The 21334-nt window shown below is 40.7% G+C and overlaps 1 protein-coding gene across 5 annotated transcripts in view; it reads left to right on the top strand.

Moving 5' to 3' along the window:
• The window catches only part of Pcnx1 (pecanex 1), a 141058-nt gene that overhangs the window by 16594 nt on the left and 103130 nt on the right, over positions 1-21334 (top strand). For all 5 annotated transcript variants that reach the window (XM_057782090.1, XM_057782089.1, XM_057782087.1 and 2 more), the window contains exon 2: positions 12996-13204. In XM_057782090.1, the coding sequence (XP_057638073.1) occupies positions 12996-13204 (209 nt within the window). The remainder of the gene's footprint in view (positions 1-12995; positions 13205-21334) is intronic.

Here is a 21334-nt window from a genome sequence, read left to right as displayed (position 1 = left end):
GATGAGTACCTGCTGGTGATGAACAGAGTGTGCTGCATTAGTTAGTCCCGTGGATGGGCATACATTCCGACCGTTGTTTCCCTAAGAATGTGTTCACCTGCAGCTGAAAATATAAATATTTTATGGAGTGTCATAAGTATGGAGTGCAACTCTAAGATAGTAGCTAGTACTCTTAATAATTCTATTTGTATTATAGAAAAAAAATCCAGACTTGAAACTACTTGTGAATTTGTTGCCTTTAGGGAAAATATATTCTGACTTTGTTACAATTTCCTAGCCAGGCCTTTGGAATTAACCTGACCTATTGTGTAGATGGACTTACAGAATATTTTCCCTTACGGAAAAGTGTGCTTGAACCTCAGCACTGGGCCAGTGTTACTCCTTTTCTGTGTAGCATCGTCTTTGGAAGAAAACATCTAACTAGAATGCTTCACCTCAACCCCCAGAGGAGAGCTCGGCAAGAGAATCGGATCCTCAGAGTCATAGCCGCTGCTCTCAGGGCCTTTTCTAAGTCCTTTGGGGGCAGCATGTATGTGACAATTGGAAGGCTATTGAAAACATTCATCTTTCTAAGTCCTCTCTCATCATGATGAGCAGGTGTTTTGTGAGTTCTTAGGCACTATTTAATTACTGAGCTCTCTTCCTTTTCCCGACATTCCCTTAACCACTAGCTGGGGGTGGTCTAGCTATAAAACGCAGTTCCACACATTGCAGGCTTCTTGTTTCTGTCTGCCTTTCTTGTGAATAAGCCAGAAGTGATCTTTGCACATAGTAGGTGGCGTATACCCGACCCCCCCTCCCCCATAGCTCCAAGTGCACAGGAGGTAGAGCATACTGTCCTGGAACACAGGGCTGAGTGCCTACTTACGTGTGTACTTACACAGAACGGTCATTCTTTTCCCAGTTAGTCACTTGTACCTGGTGGAAATAGCTATAGGTCTGACTGAAATTCTGACAGACCTAAAGGACACTGCTCTCATGCCATTAGGATTTCCTGACGGTGCTGTTACTTGGCATGTGTGTGCTAGGCAAACCCGACCAGTGCACTGCATTCCCAGTTCTCTTTTGACTTTGAGAAAAGGTTGTTTGAGCTGGCCATGACCATGACTGTAGTCTAGGCAGCCCTTGTAATCCTCCTGCTTCAAGCCTTTTCAGTAGCTAGCATTTACAGGCCAGGCTTGGTGAATATTTAACTTTTATTTCCCTTTCTACAAGAGATTGGCGGAACAGACAGAACTTTAAAGTCAAGAAAAAAAATTAATTTTTCTTTTCAGATATTTCAGTGATGTTGTGAGTCTTTGGACTTAAAGAAATAGTCTGGGTTGAGCTTGTATTTTGAGTTTGGAAGGAAAACTATTCATCTCTTCTTTCTTATAGCAGATACTACATTATAATGCATTGCTTCTTATAATATAATGCATCTCTTCTTTCTTGTAGCAGACACAGGACAGTAAAGTGCAGACTCAAGGACACGCCAGTTACATTTATCAGTTTACAAGTTTAGCTAAACAGTTCAAGAAAATCATCTAATTTAAGGGACTTTGGAATATTTATTTTGAAAAGCTGACAAATGTTTTTTAATTTTTAACTTTATAAATCTCTTATACCTTATTTTTTAGAGAGCTAAGGCTTGGTCTTCTTGTTTTTATCTATTTTTATATTTTCTTTTATTGTATTGTCTCTAGCCCTTGGCTAGTGTCTGTTTAAAAATGGTTAAGTCGTGACATAGGGCTTTCGGGCCTTAGTGACTCTGTGAAGCCAGTTATACTTAAGAACACCAAGGCAGTGTTTTCTAGCATGTGTTGATAAATTTTTCCATTGAAAGGGAAGACACCAAAACAGAGACATGTTCATGATTTCAGCTTCTTGTAGGTATGCTGTGTGCTTCTGTCAGAAAACATTTTAGTATTATCCTGAGAAAATTGCTTAAAATCCTCCACTCAGAGAATAACTAAGGTAAGCTCTTCAGAGCTGTGCTGTCACCTGAGAGTCACGGCGCCCTGCCTGCAGGGGTTTGCATACATCATGGAGGGCAGTACCTGACAACTGCCTTGCTTTGCAGCTGGATGAGGCTGCTGTTATGGTGGTTCTGGGTTTTCGCTTGGCAGATGAGGGATCTGAGGGAGATGCTGGCAGCTTTGCTTCAGGTCTCGATTAGTGAGGAAAGAAAATAAACCAGGCTACCTGGGGTTCACCATGTCTATGTAGTTCAGGTTGGCTTTGAACTATTGGCGGTTGGTCTTCCTGCTTCAGCCTCCCAGATGTCACCATGCCTGGTTAGTTTTAATCTTATTTCATGGTTGAAAAGAATCAGAAGTGCTTTTTGTGACATGAAGCTTATATAAAATTCAAGTTTCGTTGGCTGTAGAGCTTCATGGTAACACCTTACACTTGTTTGCGCATATCTGCCTGTGGGATTCTTGTTTTCTCCAGCAGAGTGGGGGCTACAGCAGGTCATCTGCACACTGGGAGTCACTTGTTGGTGTTACACATACATAACATTTACTGATGAGCTCAAAGTCACAGCCAGATAGGAGGAATAAGGGGGGGTCCGTAGAGGAATGAGCCTCTGTGTGCCGAGGCTGCCCGTGGTTAACTGGATTGTACATGCTATGGAAATTAGCTAGAGGGGAGGATGTTGAGCTTTCTTTACAAGGAAGTGATGTGTTTGAGATGCTGAATAGCCGTTTCTTGAGCCTATCAGTAAATAGCATGTAGTAGTATCTAAACATTACACTATGACCCACAAAGACAGACAGACATTACTTGTCAGTTAGATGTTTTAAAATGCTTTAAAAGTGTTTTTGTAAAGAATGCTTTACTCCCAACTCTAGAGCCAAATTATTAATGTCCCTGTCTGGGACCAAGTAGCTGACTTTTATGTACCTCAGCTTTTCTGTCTGTAAAATAGGAGACCAATAGAGCCCACCTCATGAAGTGAGGCCAAGTTAAATGAGTTGCTCCTACATAAAGCACTTAGAAATGCTAAAAAAAAGAAAAAGGAAAGAAAAGAAAAAAGAAGTGCACATCACACGTAACAGCTCAGACCTTAGTTATCACTCTAACATAATTGCCAAAGAGGTGTTGGAGTCACTTCATTGTGTGGAGCGTGCCTGAAGTGCCCCGAGGAGGCCCCGCTGCAGTGCAAGACAAGACAGGGACAGTCCTGAGCCCAAAACAAAGCATGGGCGGTAAGCGTGCCGAGGGAGGTGGCTGTCGTCCAAGCTGATTGTTGCCATGCAGAGTGCTGGTTTGATGGAGGATCACTCGCTTGGAAATGGAGTGCAAGGTTGTCTCATGACTACTAATTCTGTCTACTCTTGAGCGTGTCTGTGATCCCAGTGGCTTCTTCAAGAGTCCTGTCAAAATGTCTCAAAGTGTGCATAGCTTCAGCCTTCTACTCCCGGATGAAGTCTCGCTGTGTCTTATGTTAAAAATAAGCTTCCAGAGTCAAGGAGAACTGAACTGGGTTGGGAGTGCCTCTCTCTCGCTGCTTGGTCCTAGGCATTTCTTTTCTCCTTTCTTCACTGAAGAGAAGACACAACGAAATAGTCATCTGTCTGCTTCCCCTCCCCCTGTCTGTCTGACTCTCTCTGGTGTCTGTATGTGTGAAGGCCAGAAGTTGATGCCACGTGCCTTCCTCGATGCCTCTTCACCTTAAATACCCAAGCAGGGACTCTCACTTGGACCCAGAGCCTTCCTCCCCACCCCTTCCTTTTCTAAACTGTAAAAAGGACCATACTTCTTTATATGCAGTACAATTTAGTACATAAAGAAAAATACTCCATCATACTAATAATCAATATCCTCTGGTTTCCACTTGGTGTGTCATTGAAATCTTGGCAAATCATTTATCTATTAAAACAAATCAATAAAAAAAGACCTCTACAAGAATCAGACTAACAGTTATCTCTCTACACAGTGAGTTTTCCTCTTCAGTAGTCAAATTGGCATCTGTTGGTGATGGAATGAGATGCAGGCCCAACGATGATGCTCATTTATAAGAAGACGTTTTCTCCTGAGTATGACATTAACTTTGCAGGGCACAGACCTGATATAACTGGTAGCTGCCATGTACTCAGAATACCCCAGAGGTCACATTTTTTTCTGTACAACTTAGCCTCACAACTGAATGAACATGGTCTCTCAGGCCTCGAGCCTGAGGAGATACAGGGTGCTCCTCCCCCTGAAGGGTCCTTTTCTTCACCTTGGCTTCATAATGGTATTTTGGTGGCGGGTGGCAGACTCTTGTTTGTGATTGTCACAGTTCCAAAAGTCCTGGCTGAACCCAATGCAACATCATATCTAAAAAGATGTTCTCGGGGTCCAGAGGCAGAATTCTGTTCTTTGTATGTGGTACCCATTGGCTCTTCTGGGAGACACATCATATCTAAAAAGATGTTCTCGGAATACGAAGGCTTCTGTACTTTGTATGTAGTACCCATTGGCTCTTGTGGGAGACACAACTTCCTTCCTGTCTGTCATGTGTATCCTCATTTATGTAGCAACCAAACCAGTTATTGTTGAATTTGTCCTGTTCTGCCCAAAATAATGTAGGAATTCTTAAAGTATAGTATTGTATGATGGATGCGTTGTGTTCCACTCCTCTCCGTCCATAGGCCAAGGCAGTCATACTGTGTGCTGGGCCACTTGATCAGTCTCTTCTTCTGTGACAACCAGAAAACCAGTGTGGGTGAAAATCCATAGAACTTGCAGTGGCTTGTTTGTGCTCTTTGGTTCAGGGTGATGGAAGTATAGTTAAATTGGCAGAGATGGAACATCACCCTTGACTTAAATCACCCCCTCCTCGGTCCTCTAGACGAATGTCAGGGAAGTGAGAGAAGCCAGGTTGACCCTGGTAGGCCTTCTGGGTTTGGGGCACTTTGGAGAGAGTTGTGAAGGACAGCAGTCAGTCCCCCAGGTCTTGCCAAGCTTCATCGTGATTTGTTCTCCAGCCTGCCTTTTTTTTTTTTTTTCATGAAGTTAGAAAAGCTCCTGGAATGCAAGTGTTAACACTACTGATGTCCAGGACACAGGCTGCCTGGACTCGCAGGGGCTCCTGAGGTGCTGCCTGAATGACCCTGGGTGGATGGGTGGGTGAGAGGGAGGATGGCAGTGGACTGGCTCAGTGAGACTCAGGCCCCTCCACATGGTCCATCCTGTTGCCTGAATAGTCTTCAGGCTCTTGTAGCAGCCAAGTTTGGGAGACTTTATCTCCTTCCACCATTCCCCCACCTCCACCCAACATTTAAAGAAAAGAACAAAGCACCATTTTGTTTCTTTTTATCTTTTCAAAAAATCTGAACCATCTTTTGAGTGAATAGTGCCATAGTTTCACTTCAGTTTCAATTCCATGTGTCAACGACTGTCTGAAAATGATAGCTGGGAATCTGCAGGAATCCACCTACCTTTCAGATGAAGCACTGTTGTGTGTAGGTGCCTGCTTGCCTGGGACGGCACCATCATTTTAGATGCACCCTCACTGTATACTCTGTTCACCAGTTAGTCCTACGTTTGTCTTGGTTTTAGCTCCGCTGTGGCAAGAATGCCACACTGTTCAGGCACCTTCTGTTTTACCTAATGGGCCTGCCCTGTCTAGTTTTGTGTCCCCTTGACACTGCTAGAGTCCTCTGAAAGGAAGGAACTTCAACTGAGAAAATGCTGCCATAGGATCCAGCTGTAAGGCATTTTCTTAGTGATTGAAGGGGGAGGGTCCTGCCCATTGTGAGTGGGGCCATCCTTGGGCTGGTGGCCCTGGGTTCTATAAGGAAGCAGGCTGAGCAAGCCAGTAAGCATCAGCTTCTGCCTCCGGGATCCTATCCTGTTTGAGTTCCTGTCCTGACTTCCTTTAGTGGTGAACAGCTGAATAAACCCTTTCCTCCCCAAGTTTCTTTGATCATGGTGTTTCTTGACAGCAGTAGAAACCCTGACTGAGGGCCCAAAGCTCCAGGGTAATGGCAGTGGTGACTCAGATACACTGAAGGGTAGTGTAAGATACTTCCTCAACATGAAAAGCTCAAGTTCTTGAAATGCACACGCTGAGGTTGAGTCAACAGATGACTATTAACCTCATACTGTGCCTAATTTATTAATGAAACCTCATGGATGTGTAGGAAAACACATATGAACACACATGCATATGGTTTGGGTTTGCTGCTGTCTACGTAGACATTCACTGGGGGCCTTGGGGTGTGTCTCCTCCATGGCAAAGGAGAGACGGCATTCAGTGATATCAAATATTGCACAGCGCATTTCCAGAATTTCCCCATCTTCCAAAATCAAAGCTATGTGTCTTAATTAACACCCTTTCCTCTACCACTTCTACCAGCCTCAGATGACTACTAGTCTGCTTCTTGTTTTGTGGATTTGGTGTGTATATGTGAATTCATCAGAAATACTGTCTTTTTTTTTTTTTTTTAAATGGACTTTGGTATTTTGCCTGCACATGCGTCTGTTTGAGGGTGCTGGATCCCCTGGAACTGGAGTTGTAAATAGTTGTGACCTGCTTGTGGGTGCTTGGAATTGACTGGGTCTTCTGGAAAAGCAGCCAGTGCTCTTAACTGCTAAGCCATCTCTCTAGCCCCCTGAAAGAAAGACTGTCATTTTGATACTATCTTATCTCACTTAGCAGAATGTCCTCAAGGCTTCTGAGTATTGTGACATAGGACAGGATTTCTTTGCTTTTTGCTGCAGAGCACCCTGTGTGACTATACAAGTTAGTGTTCATCCACCAATAGACATTTGGGTTGTTTGTGCCCAGCTATCAATAATGCTCTAAGTACACATGTGTGAGAAAGCTCTTTGAGATCTCTTCCAGTTCTTCTGGATGTGTGAGTAGCAGTAAGCTTGCTAGATGATATGTAGTTCCCTTTCTAACCTCTCAGAAAGCACTCATCATTTTGTGTAGGCATGCGTGTGCATGATGCTTGTGTGGGTGCACGTGTGGGAGTCGGGATAGAGTTGTGGAGTTGGTTCCTTCTTTCATGGCTTCTGGAGATTGAACTCAAGTCACTAGGCTTGTGTGGCAAGCACCTTTAGCTGCTGAGCCATCTTGTCCCGTTTTTAACTCTGAGGAATTGTTACACCATTTTCACAGGCTGAACTGTTTGTTCTTCCCATCAACAGTGTAAGATGAAGAAAAGCTGGCTAGAAACAAGCCAAGCTAACTCTGGGCATTCATAAGTAAGAACAAGTCTCTATGTGTATTTATTGGAGCTGGGTGGTAGTCCCCCCAAAAGAGCCAAAGAACAAAGAGTAAAATCAACCAACAATAGTGCACATACATACACATAAATAAATCAGAATAAATTTTTCTTTTTTCTCAATTATACAAAAAATATACACTTTTTGAGAGTATACACCTGGCACTTCATGTTGTATTTGTGTTCACTGCAGGTCTTATTTTTCACTTCCATAGATTACACTGATAAATAGCCTACAGTTTTCATGCGGCAAGATTGCTCAGTGGGTAAAGGCTGTCGCTGCTAATTCTGGCTACCTGAGTCCAGTCTTCTAGTTGTCCTCTGACCTCTGTGTGTGCACTGTGGCATACAAGGCCACAGATACATGTGCCTGTGCACACATACAAATAAATAAATGTAAGAAGAGTCTCCAATTCTCCAATTCTGGGGGTTGGTTTTCAGTTGAGATTTCTTATATAAAAGTCATCCAGTTCTGTCTGTATTAGAATTTCAGTTTTATGATTTTAAGAGGAGTTGTTGGCTCTAGGTTAAAATTGACAATTTATATTTTCACTTTTTAGCAAGCTACAGAGTTTTGGTGCCTGGAATCAAACCAGGGTTTCCTGGAAGAGCAGCTGGGATTCTTTTTTCTTTTCTTTTTTTCTTTTTTTCTTTTTTTTTTTTTGGTTTTTCGAGACAGGGTTTCTCTGTGGCTTTGGAGCCTGTCCTGGAACTAGCTCTTGTAGACCAGGCTGGTCTCGAACTCACAGAGATCCACCTGCCTCTGCCTCCCAAGAGCTGGGATTAAAGGCGTGCGCCACCACGGAATTCTTTTTTCTTAAGAGTGAAAAAGGGATTGGGCAGTGTATGGAATTTAGTAGTTTTAGTCTCACCAATTTATGCTGACTGTACATCACTAGTGCACACAGTGTGACCAATTTATGCTGACTGTACATCACTAGTGCACACAGTGTGATCAATTTATGCTGACCGTACATCACTAGTGCACACAGTGTGATCAATTTAGGCTGACAGTACATCACTTGTGCAAAGTTTGATCAGTTTACACTAACATTTTAAATGTCTGGTACCAGGGTGTCTACTGAGCCATCTCTCTCCAACCTCTCATGCAGTTTTTATTGGTTGGCTGTACTACCTTTGCAAGGTCTCCTCCTCCTCCTTCCTATCCTCTTGCCTTTAATATTTTCTCGTGTTTATCACTGCTCTGAAGGAGGTCCTCATATGTCTTGTCTCTCCTCTGTATGTGTACACACAGATCTTTCCTAATTTATGTCTTGTCTCTACTCTGCATGTGTACACACAGATCTCATGTCTTGTCTCTCCTCTGTATGTGTACACACAGATCTTATATATCTTGTCTCTCCTCTGTATGTGTACACACAGATCTTTCCTAATATATGTCTTGTCTCTACTCTGCATGTGTACACACAGATCTCATATGTCTTGTCTCTCCTCTGTATGTGTACACACAGATCTTATATATCTTGTCTCTCCTCTGTATGTGTACACACAGATCTTTCCTAATATATGTCTTGTCTCTCCTCTGTATGTGTACACACAGATCTCATATGTCTTGTCTCTCCTCTGTATGTGTACACACAGATCTTTCCTAATATGTCTTGTCTCTCCTCTGTATGTGTACACACAGATCTCATATGTCTTGTCTCTCCTCTGTATGTGTACACACAGATCTTTATTTCGCAGGTTTTCTAAATGCCTCATTAGTCTGTGATACCTAAATTTAGTAAACAGCACCGTACATAGTGAGGAAGTTATGATTTTAGAAGCCCCAAGCAAGCAAGCAAGCAAGCAAAAAAGACGTCTTGCGTTAAAGATGGATAGTTAGAAAGCTTGCTTAAAAATTCTTTTGAAGTCTTGATGTCAGTTGTAAGTGATATGCCTGTCATTCTGTTACCCTTAGCCTCACACTACTGGATTGTACCTGCACTGGCTGGAATACCTGTGTATCGCTACACACTAGACAAATCTCAGGGACCACACAACCACCTGATTATCATATTGGAGAAGTAAAACCCACTAGCTTGCCTTCCTTAACGTAGTCCCTTGCAGGTTCATGCCATCTGAAACAGTGCTCTTAAGACCCACTGTCTGAGGTGTGTGAGGAGCTGCTTGGAGCCCTCATGGTGCCACAGGCCTTTATCTGTGTGCTGGGAGCTGTGACCTTTATGGTTATTTAATGAGGGCCTTGTTTGTCCACCAGTAGATGCCAGCTGCTCTGCCACCTTTTCATCTCTGCTGTCCACTGCTTGTGGTTTGTCTTTGACCTTAACTTAAGGTAACGCTCATAATAAAATTATATAACTTGAAGATAAAAAGTGTCTTTTTGGAAAAACTGGAACTTTGTGAAGTATTATTTGTAGAACAGAACTATTATGAAGTCAATAGTTACTTTCCAGAAAGATTAAAAATAGAGATTTTAATGTATTGAACTTGCTATGTCAAACAATGCATACACATTATACTTTATATATATGTAATATATATATATAATGTTTATATATTTTATATAATGGTTATACTTTAACCATTAGATTAAGCTAAGCTATTATCTTGCCCATTACTTTCTCTCCCAAAGTGCCTAATTTCACTGGACTTAATACTTGTTGCAAATTGGAATTCTGAGTGTTTCTGAACACGCTTTCCTTTAAAACATAGTATGTATATTCTAATATAATGCAACAGTCAAGCAGGGAGCCGAGGGGGTAGCTCAGTCCATAGAGTGCTTGCTCTGCAAGCTTGAGGACTTGCATTTGGAGCCCCAGTGCTCAAGCTGGGAGTGTAACTGCACCAGTGGAGGACCACCACAGAGAAATGAACCCCTGGAGACCTTTGGCCAGTAGTCCATCTGTCAGTGAACTCCAGGTTCAGTGAGACACCCTGTCTTGAAAAATAAAGTGGAATGTGACTTTAATAAAAGAACGTGTGTACCAGCACGCACACACACACACACACACACACACACGAATACCCTTCTAGTGTGTAATCCATAAAGTAGAAAAAGTTTCAGCTAACTACTTAGCAGTGATTTTGTGTATGTTTGGTTCAGGTGTTTGCCCTAGAAAAACAGTATAGTGAATCACACTTGTAGCAAGGTGGATGAACCCCAAGACTGTATGCTAGTGTGGCCAGCTGTCCAGGCTGTGCAGCAGGTTTACTGCAGTGCTCAGCAGCACACTGTGTTTGCACTTTGACCCACTTCAGGAGAAGTGCAGCTTACATGGTGTCTGCTTCTGTCCCTGGAAGGTTTGGGACTGACTGTGGGTGGTACTCAGGCACTTGAACCGCAGAATGGAAGGATAGATGAGCACTTTTGTAATCTGAGTGTTTCTGACATGACACTGTTGCCACTATGTAAGGTTCTCCTTAAATTTCTTAAGGCAAAATTCATTTTCAGTCTTTCTGTGATTAGTATCTTTCCGAAAAGTGATTTTCTGGTTGTCTTTAAACCCTCACATTTCAATGGGTTTGTTTAAAGAACATTTACACTGTTGTTAGTAGTATTTGGGGTATGAGGACTGACATTATTTAGATGAGCTTTGAACTTTGACAATTCAAAATTAAGTACTCTTTTATTTGTTTGTTAACATTTCCATTGGATTTGTTTGACACAGATGTTGGTTATTTCCCTTCTGTCCAGTTAATAGTCAACCATTTTATCCTTAATGTAGACTGTGGTGGGTTAGGATGGAACTGACCTATTTTATTGATTATGAAGATGGAATTGGTATGTGATCTATGACATTGAAATGGGCATATGACTTCCCTTAATGTTAAGATGTTAAGTTAGGTAATCTTGGCTAAATCTTTTATATTCAGCATACCTTAATATCCTATCAGGAAATGGAGACATTGAACTAACAGGCCTTCTGGGATTCTATTTTTGTGCGGAAATTTCAGAAGGAAACAAGCACCACCCAGAACTTTGCAAACTCTCCAAATGGGTGACTGGTCTCTGTGTCTGTGCTTCTCTCACTCTCTGTCCCTCCCTATGTCTCTCTCTGTGTTTATACCAGTTTCTATTTTTCTCTCTCTGCTTATATCTCCTCTCCATCTCTCGTGTGTGTCTTTGTTTGAGAGTGGCCTTTTCTGTTCAGAAGATTATTTGGGGCATTTGTTTTTATAGTGAATATTAGGTTTGTTAAAGATACAAATCAACTAAGAGTCTTAAGATGTCCTTTTCTCTGAACATTTTAACCTTCACTTTCCAGAGGTTTACTTTTTGTATCTTGTTGTACCTTAAGATCTCTTTACTTTAAATCGAACTTATAAATTGAACATCTTAAAGTACTTACATGATAAATCTTACGAAATGATCTACATCTGATATTAATTTAAGAAAATAGGTGTTTAAACAAAATCACAAGGCTAAACCAGTTATTTAGAAATATTTTAAATTAGATTCAGCAATTTAACTTTTCAATTACATTAATACGTGGTTTTTTAAAAAAGATTTATTATTTTATGTGTGAGTGCACTATCTGCATGCATACCTTTATGCCAGACAACATGTGGTTCCTAGGAATTGAACTCAGGACCTCTGGAAGAGCAGCCAGTGCTCTTAACCTCTGAGCCATTTCTCCAGTCCTATGTAGAGTTTCTTAATCCAAGTATTTCAGAAGCCAAATGTACAACTGTTATTCCCATCCCAACACAAAAACTGGAGTGAGGCTGTGGCCTTTGTCTCCTTTCCTAATTTCTCAGGCCACTTCAACAAAACCTACACCACACATTTCTGTTGTGAAGCTTCGGCTTGTCAAGGAAGGCTTTTTCAGTTTCACCATTTCAGTCTGGGGCTTCCTAAGCTTGTTTGGGGTTCTGCATGGCAGTGGCTGAGGTTGAATCTGATGATAACACATGAGGTTATCCTGCACAAATCCAGGATGCTTGATAAGTTCAGCCTGATAAGTTTATGCTCTTTGACAGTGGTGACTGAAGCTATGCCTTCCAAGTGGGCCTGGCCCCAAGCCTGCAACCCTGGTTTTCGGGTTTCAGGTTATTTTATTCTTATATAGAATGGGTCTCCAAGTCTTCAGAATAGGTGACTTATTTCAATTAACCCTTGATTGCCTTATTATTTTCTATGTTCTTCTGTTCTTTTTAAAATAAAACGAATCTATTTTATGTGTATCAGTGTTTTGCCTGCATGTGCACTATGTGCATGCCTGGCCTGGCGTTCATGGAGGCCAGAGCCATCAGATGGCCTGGGGCTAGAGTTATGGATGGCTGTGAGCCTCCATGTGGGTCTGGGAATGTCTGCAAGAGCAACAGGCTCTCTTAATTGCCGTAGCCATCTCTCACAGAGACATCAACAGGGACTGCTCACATATACAGGGTTATGCAATACCTTAGCTGTTCAGTTTGGATTATAAGCGCCGCTCCCCCACTCCCCCGCCCCCAGACTGCGTCAGCACTCTGCGGTAGCAATGTAGTGTGGGCCACACAGGTAATTTTAAATTTTGTAGTAGATATAGTATTAAAACAAATGAAATTATTTCCAGTAATTTTTAACCAAGTATAATTCAACTTTTCCTACCTGCAGTCAGTTTAAGAATTGACATATTATACCTTTTTCATACTTAGTCTTAACTAAGCCACATTTCAAGTGTTCAGTAGCTGCATGAGTGGCCTCTATTTTGGGTAGTAGAGTCCTTTACCTTTGCAACTTAGTATTTAATTGTTTTGTGTATAACTTCATTAAATATTTTAGGTACAGATTTCTAGAATAAGTAAAATATGAAGTATTCTAAAACATATATTTCCTTTCTCTTAAAGGCCCTTCCTTCTTCCATGATTATAGTAGCAGTTTATTGTCCCGTGGTAGCTGCTGTTTTCATTGTTCTGAAGATGGTCAACTATCGACTACACAGAGCACTTGATGCTGGAGAAGTTGTAGATAGGCGTACAAATGAGTTCCCAGACCAACGAGCCAAAGCCGAACAAGGCAACTGTTCAACGAGGAGGAAAGACAGCAATGGTCCAAGGTAAGAGAGGAGTATGCCTGCGCCTGCCTTCTAGATCTAAGTGATGGTGTGTGTTCTGTGTCCTTGTAGATGGGATGGTGTGTGCACAGCTGTATGTTTGCTCTCTGGTCCCTGTTAGCTTAAGGTTTTTAAGCAGCAGATAGTGACAAGCGCAAGTTACACTTAGAACAGAAGAATGTAACTAGCATGTTTGGAGGATCATCAGTGCTCATGGCCTCATCACTGAACAGCTTACAACAGTAATGCTTCTGCATAACGGTCACACCAAAGACCAAGACACAGGAAACACAACTGAAGGAAAGTTACGCATTGTTTATAAATCTCAGCCTCACAACAATTTACACATACAGAAGCCAGACAAGCCGGCACATAACTATAATCCTAGCAGGTGGAGACAGGAAGATAATGTGTTCCAGGCCTCCCTAGTCTTATTCTGTCCCAGGAAAAAGAAAGAAAAAAATGCCCATAATTAAAATGTATATATAGTTTAAGAAAATTTTATATTGTGTTTGATATAATCTGCATTTTCCACTTAATCTGTTGTAAACATTTTTCAGTCTTACATTCTTATAAGTATCCCTCTGTTGCTTAGTTACATTGTAGCATGTTTCCTTGGTGCCACCAGGGGTTTCTGTTTTTGACAGAGGGATCTAATTTATCTATATTGTCAAAAATTTCTTGAGATCTTACAAAGTAGTGCATACCACTAATGTGAATCTAACAGACAGTTCCTGTGTGGACAGGATGTACGTAAGTTGATTCGGTGCTTAAAGCAATTCTGTGAGGTAGGTACTGCCAGTCATTCCTGAATCACAGCTGTAGAACTGAGGTAAGACCCACCCAATAACCTAAGCACTCAGATGGAGTCTGCTTCTAGCCACGCAGCATAATATGAGTGATTTCAGGCTGTACTGTAAGGACAGTACAGTAGCAGAGGTCGCATCTATCCAGGCATCCATCTCTGTATGCCTCCCGCATATCAGAAGGCTTAGTTCCTGCCCTTCCCTCAACCATTATGCAGCCACCTCATCTGTTTATTGAGCAAGCATTTTACTCCTGTAAAAATTTTGCTCATTTCGGTGATCACAAACTGCCATTATTTTCCTTAGCTTCTTAAAGTTTGGGACCTTGATTTTTCATATAGACTATTCTCAGCTCTTACATCAGTGCTTGGCACTGATAGTTACTCACTAATTGCAAATATTTGAAGTAGTAAAAGTGCTTTTTCTAAGATATTTCTAATGACATAAACTGCCTTGTGCAGATGTATTGTACTTCTATTTTTTTAGATAAATTATTATTATTTTGCTTATTGTATGTCTGTGTACATGTACATGCCTGGTGCCTTTGGAGGCCAGAAAGAACTGGAGTCAGAAACGGTTGTCAGCTGTCCTGTGGTGCTGGGAACCAAGTCCAGCTTCTCTGCAAGAGCAACCTATGCCCTTGTCTGCGGAGCCATCTCTCCAATCCCCTATTTGTAGCTATTTTAATATTTCAAATTTAAATTTTATTGTGAAAAAGATCACAGTGGCACTCATTTTAAATTATTGTATTTTAATCTTAATTTAACAGAAGTGTAATTATTGAAAGGGCTACATGTTTCTAAGTTCTCAAATGTCACTAAGTTCCGAAGTTTTGTTTTGTTTTTGTCATTTTAACCACTATAACCAATAGTTTTGGGCCTCATTTATTTTCTTTTAGTAACACTGAGTATTTAGTATTCTGACAAAAATGTCATTATTGAAGTTTTAGGTTACTAATGGGTTAGAAGTTTTTCATGTGTTACTTCTATTTGTATTAATCTGCTGTCTATTTGCTATTTGTAGTACTGCTTTTTCAGTGTTGGGATTTATTAACAATATTTTAAAGTAGACTTTAAGCATGAGGAATGCAAAAAACAAAACCAGGCCCATGGGAAGGAAGGAAGATATACCTTAGAGCATGAGTGTGGGCTCCTCTAAGAGAGAGTTGCTGTCAGTGATATTGCCGTTAATTTGATGAAGATAGATATTTATGGTGTTAGTCCTCTGTGGTCTGTGTCAGTTCCTGCAGCTTTAGCATTTGCCTATTTGTATGCCACAGTTTATTGTATGTGTCGATTCACTGTTTATTAGTTTTTCCTTTACTACCAAGTTCTGTAAGAATGTCTCCCCAGTTATATAAATATTTACTCTGATTTCTTTCTTATTTATATTTTTTTGATTTTGCTCTTAAATTGTATTCAGTTAGAAAACATCCTAATGTAGTTTAGATTTGTTTGTCCCATCCATTAAATAATAAATCCATTAAATAAAAATATTTTCTTTCCCAGCAAGTTGAAATGCCTTTTTTCCTTGCTGTGGTTTTCATCTCACGTAGTGACTCCCCAGCCTGGCTGCCTGTAAGCCCAGAAGCTCACGTCCTCTGTCTCCAGAGTGGTGTAGCATTCGCCCATCGCCACCACTCGGCCTTCTGTGTATAGTGTAGGTCCGTAGTGACTTAAAACCTAATGCAGTGTATGTGAGCTGTGCAGGTAATTGCAGTGTTTAGGACCAATAAGAAGAACATCCATGCATGTTTAGTGTAGATGTTAATTTTTTTCTTTTTCTGAATACTTTTGATCCACACACAGCTGTCTAAATCCCTGGGTTCACAGCTTGCAGATGTGGAGGCCAAGTTTATCTGTGCCAGGTTCTGTGCTCTGTTTTCTGCCTTGGTTCTTTTTTCCGTGTCTGTGTGTGTGTCTGTGTATGTATATGTGTACACACACATATATATGTATGTATGTATATAATTGCAGTCCTATGACAGACTCACTGTTTAGTACTATGAGTCATCCTCAGTGGTTTCTACCCCTCAGTATTACTTGGCCATTCTCATGTGCTTATTTAACTTTTCTGGTAAGATGTGTACTTATTTATTCTCCCCAAAATTTTCCATTGGAATTTTGATGATTGTATTAAATTTGAAGAAACAAAATCTTTCAAATAGGAAATTTTCAGGAATGTAGTAGAGATTTTACTTATTTTTATCTATTTATTATATAAAATTTTATAAACTTAAAAAAGAGTTCTGCATATTTCTTTAGTTTATTACTTCCAAGAATCTTTTTTTCTCTCTTTCTTTCTTTCTTTCTTTCTTTCTTTCTTTCTTTCTTTCTTTCTTTCTTTCTTTTTTTTTTTTCAAGACAGCTTTAGTTGTCCTGATCTTGTAGACCAGGCTGGCCTCAAACTCACAGAGATCCACCTGCCTCTGCTTTCCGAGTGCTGGAATTAAAGGCGTGCATCACCACCTCCCAGCTTTGTGTTTACATTTTCTTTTATTTTAAAGAACTTATTGTGAAAATGCGTATGTCAAAGAGTGTACCAAATATAAGGATGATTGAGAGACATAATTTAGTATTCAGGCCAGTATGCAATCCCTCATGACATAGCTTAGGACAGAGCATTGTACAGCTGTGGAGAAGCTCATCACACAGCTTAGGACAGAGCATTGTACAGCTGTACAGAAGCTCGTGCATCATTTCTCATTTCATTCATGTGGTCAGTACTGAACATTTGCTGGACTTTTTGGTTTCATGCCATGATCCTTACGGATGTCCTAAATGTATTTATTATTTATTTTGTGTACTTTGGGCTCTGCCGTATTTCTCTCTGAGGGGCATTTTTTGCACAGGAAGTTTACTTATGTTAATGTTTGTAACTTTTATTTATTCATGTTCACCGGCAAACAATCTATACTCTAGGGAGAGATTATGGCCTAGTCATTCCTCTAGTGGCCAGTCAGATTATTTCCAACTTTCTCCTCTGATAACATTATTGAATATCTTCTGGTACACTTACGCAAGCTGGTTCTTAGGGCATCTCTGAGTTCATCTTAGTAGGTAATTCCAAGCCGTTTGCCAAAATGATTTCTGTCGATTAGTTTTCAAAGTCCTTATTGTTCCCTATCCACATGAACATTTGGTAATGGTGAAAATTTAACTTTTAGCCAGACACAGTGGCTCACACCTGCAGTCCCAGCACCTGAGAGGTTGGGGCAGGATTACTGTGACTCTGAGATCAACTTGGCTGCAGAGGGAAACCTTATCTCAAAAGACAAGCAGCACTTTGCCATTCAGAAGTCTAACTGTGCTTCACTGTGACTCCAGTGGGCCCTGATTGCTGCTGAGGTTGAACATCACGTTGGTGGCAGTTAGCTTCCTTTTCTTTCCTTTGCCCATTTGTGACGTGGGAAGCTGTCTTTCTTGTTGATTTGTTGTTTGTTTATTTATGCCATTGTTTTATTACTTATGTATGTTAAGGCATCTCTGAGTTTGCATTTTTCTTTCATTAAGTTTTCTTAGGGTTGTTAATACTTTTGTTGTTGGCTTGAGATTGCCTCTCAAGTCATACAGGCCAGCCTTAAACTGAAATAGCTGAAGATGGCCTTCAACTCTTGATTCTTTTGCCTCCAACTCAAGGTGTTGGCTTATAGAGTAGTACTATGACGCTTGGCTCAGTTACCGTACTTCTTAAAGTTGATGTGTCTTTTGGATATTGTTGGTCTGGGAATTGAATCCAGGACCTGGGGAATGCGGGCAGATTCTCTACCAGCTTAACTGTTATCTCTAATCCTTTCTTGGATTTAATAAAACAAAACTTAGCCTTTTTAGTAAGGGACATTTCTCTGTCTTCTGAAAGTATTCCCTGTACAGTTATCTGATATTCTTCTATGTTTTTTAAAACTTTGTTATTTTATTTTTGCATTTGAATTTCATATGAAATTACTTTAGTCAATAGTGTCATGTAAGGGGTCAGACTTAATCTTTGTTCCAGTGTTGTTTGACTGACTCTTGGCTGGCAGCCACTGTGTTCTCTCTGTTAGAAATGAACTCTGCACACAGTGGTGTGTTCCCGGCTGTCCTTTCTGCTGTGCTGCTCCAGTTGTCTGTGCCTCAGTCTCCTCATTACAGAAACTCTGTGCCTGGCTCTTGGTAGCCTCGTTCGTGCTCAGGAGTACTGTAGTCATCTTGGTTGGGTTTTGATCTTTGATACAGACAAAGATCTTTGGCCTTTTTATTGGAATTGCTTTGAAAATATAGATTCTCTTTTTGAGTGTATTTATCTGTAGTATTAAACTTTTCTCTATTTTATTTTTCAAAATTCCATTTATCATTTCTCCATTTAAAAATAATTTATTATTTTTGTTTTCTACCTGAAAAATTTAAAAATTTTGCTGTCTTTTTCTCTCTCAAATGTAGCAGTTTTTGTTGTATCTAGAAATCTTAATAATTTGCCTGTCAATGATGCACTTCGTGTAATTTCTTGATTTCCTGTGTGATGATATTTTATTTTTATCTTTGTGTTTAGAGCAGCAGTGAGCATGGCTGAGCGAGGATCTGTGAAGCAGACTGTTGAGTCCTTTGGGCGTAGCCAAGGAACTGTGTAGTTGGACCATAGGGTAGATTTAGGTTTAGTTTTTTGAGGATTCTCCATCTTTTTAAAACTTGCCTGTTGAGATTTCTGCTGTAGGCTTTTGTTTTCACATCTCCTCTTCACTCTCCCACTTGAGGGACGGAACAATCAGGACTCCATAGAGCTCCTGTGTAGGCCACCGTGCCCGGTTCCTTAGGGCAGTAGTTTATTGCACGAGTAAGTAACTCTTGGAGCCATTTGGATTTTCAGTGCCCTCTCTTATGTGATACAGTAGTTCAAAAACCCTTAAATCTTACCTTAAAGAGTTAGACTCTTTAATGCCTGTATTGTATATTTAAAGCATGAGTAGAAATTAATCATTGAATTTAAAGATTTGGATGCTAGTATTCTGGAGATTTGCTTTTTCTGTTTCTATAAACCAAACCTCCATTTAATCTTTTTGTTTGTTTGTTTTGTTTTGATTTGATTTTTGTGAGACAGGGTTTCTCTGTAGCTTTGGAGCCTGTCTTGGAACTAGCTCTTGTAGACCAGGCTGGCCTCGAACTCACATGGCCTGCCTCTGCCTTCCCGAGTGCTGGGATTAAAGGCGTGCGCCACCACCGCCCAGCCATTTAACCTTTATGAAACTGGATTTTAGGCTAAGGTTTCTGAGAGAGATCTACTCTGCTTAGAGACTTTTTTTAAAATATGCTTCTATTTTTATAAGCATCATTAGAATCTAGATTACAGTTGTAAAGTTAGCATTATAAGGGTGTTACAGTGTTTCTGACCAAAGCCTGAGCGTCAGCAGTTGATATGAAAGTAATGATCTGAAACCTAGTTTGTGATGGCTCCCCTGTAATTCACGGTAGACTTCTGCTTCTCTGCCTTTCCTTGTACCTGGTTTGTGTTTTGTTTTGTTAACAGATGGGGAAATTAAGGCATAAAGGTAGAGATTCCCTGAACTTCACATTGCTTGCTGCAGTGAACCCCTTTGCCTCTGTAAGAATTGTAAACTGCTGAACTCACAGATGTGTGTTGAGCACACCTTGCTACACCTGGCCAGTCTCACTCCTAAGGAACACTGTACCTCACCGGTCTGTGTATCAGACTGTATTCAAGCCACAATTTAGGGTTGTGGAGAAGAGAGAATGATAGTTATTTCATTAGAGGATGTTTAAAATAAAGGAGGCATTCTTTCTTTGCCTTTTAGCTTTGTCCTTTTTGTTTCTTGAATGTTTCCTTTCTCACCCTCACATTGACTAGGGACCAGTGTTTGGTCTGAGTCATTGCTTCTCATCTGGGAGTAATGCTGGCCCTGGGTGTCTGGCAATTCTAGGAGACTCTCCAGTTTTCACAACAGGGTATGCTGCTGGCATCAGTTGTGGGAGGGTAAGGACCAGAACGGCTGCCAGCCATTGTGCACAGCCATGACTTACAGGCCCAATGTCATGATGGCATAAAGAAGCCTACCCTAAGTAATAGTGAATAGTTGGCAGTTGGGGACAGAAGAACCTCAGTGTCTGTTGTTGAAGGACAGGACAGTTTATTAGAAAGTGTGTGTGGCTTTATATTTTATAGACCTGATGTTCAAACATACATGCACCAAGTGTATGGCAAATAAAGAGCAGATTTGTCCACAGACTGGAACTTCCTACATCAACAGGTTAGCTTGTTCACTTGGAGATCTTCTTCTAGAGTTTACCTCTGTAATATTTTACTTTTTCATATGTAAAACAAGGATAGAAACATTTACAAATTTTAGGGAGGATTTCATCAGGAACTAAAAAAATAATTATTTCTAAAACTGGGATAGACTCATTTACATTATGACTGCTTGGATTTTTTTTTTAAAATCAGAAATGGTATATGAAGGTGAGTAAGATAGTTTTGTCTCTGGCTGAAGAAGCAAATATCTGTCCATATAGTGGAGTGTTGTTTGGCCACAAGTATAAATGAAGTGTTGCGTGTTACAATGTTACGTCAAGAGGAGGAAGCCACCATGTATGCCATACTTCCTATTTCTGTTGATATGAAATGCTCAGGTGGGCACATCTGCAGATCAAACAGTAGGTCAGTGTTTGCCTAGTGCAGGAGAATGGAAAAGACAGAAGCAAGAGGTGTTTGCTTATGAGGTGATGAATGATGATGGTTTCATAACTGTATGAATGTCTAGAAATGTTGTAATATGAGCGGCGGGGCTGCGTCCCCGGCACCCGGCCGCCCGCATGGCTAGCTTATGCCCCCAAATAATTACACGGAAACTGTATTCTTTTAATCACTGCCTGGCCCATTAGTTCCGGCCTCTTATTGGCTAGCTCTTACATATTGATCTAACCCATTTCTAATATTCTGTGTAGTACCACGAGCTGGCTTACCAGGGAGAATCTTAACCTACGTCTGTCTGGAGTGGGAGAATCATGGCAACTCCTCACTCGGCTTCTTTCTCCCAGCATTCTCTTCTGTCTACTCCACCCACCTAAGGGTTGGCCAATCAAATGGGCCAAGGCAGTTTCTTTATTAGTTAACCAATGACCTTCCTCCATCATAGAAATACTGAGTTATAAAGTTTAAGTGGATGGGTTCTGTGGTATGTGATGAAGGTAATATATGTACACATACATGTATAGACATATAAAACAAGAGGAGAGCTTCCATCCTTCCTCTGGTATTGAGTGTTTATTTTCTTAGTCTTCATTTTGCCCTGCGTCTTTTGGTTGCTGTGGGTCTGACTGAGAGGGTGCATTTTAATGAC

This window comes from Chionomys nivalis, chromosome 10 (assembly GCF_950005125.1).
Source record: "Chionomys nivalis chromosome 10, mChiNiv1.1, whole genome shotgun sequence".
Classification (NCBI taxonomy): Eukaryota; Metazoa; Chordata; class Mammalia; order Rodentia; family Cricetidae; genus Chionomys; species Chionomys nivalis.
This window is presented reverse-complemented; position numbering and strand designations above follow the sequence as displayed.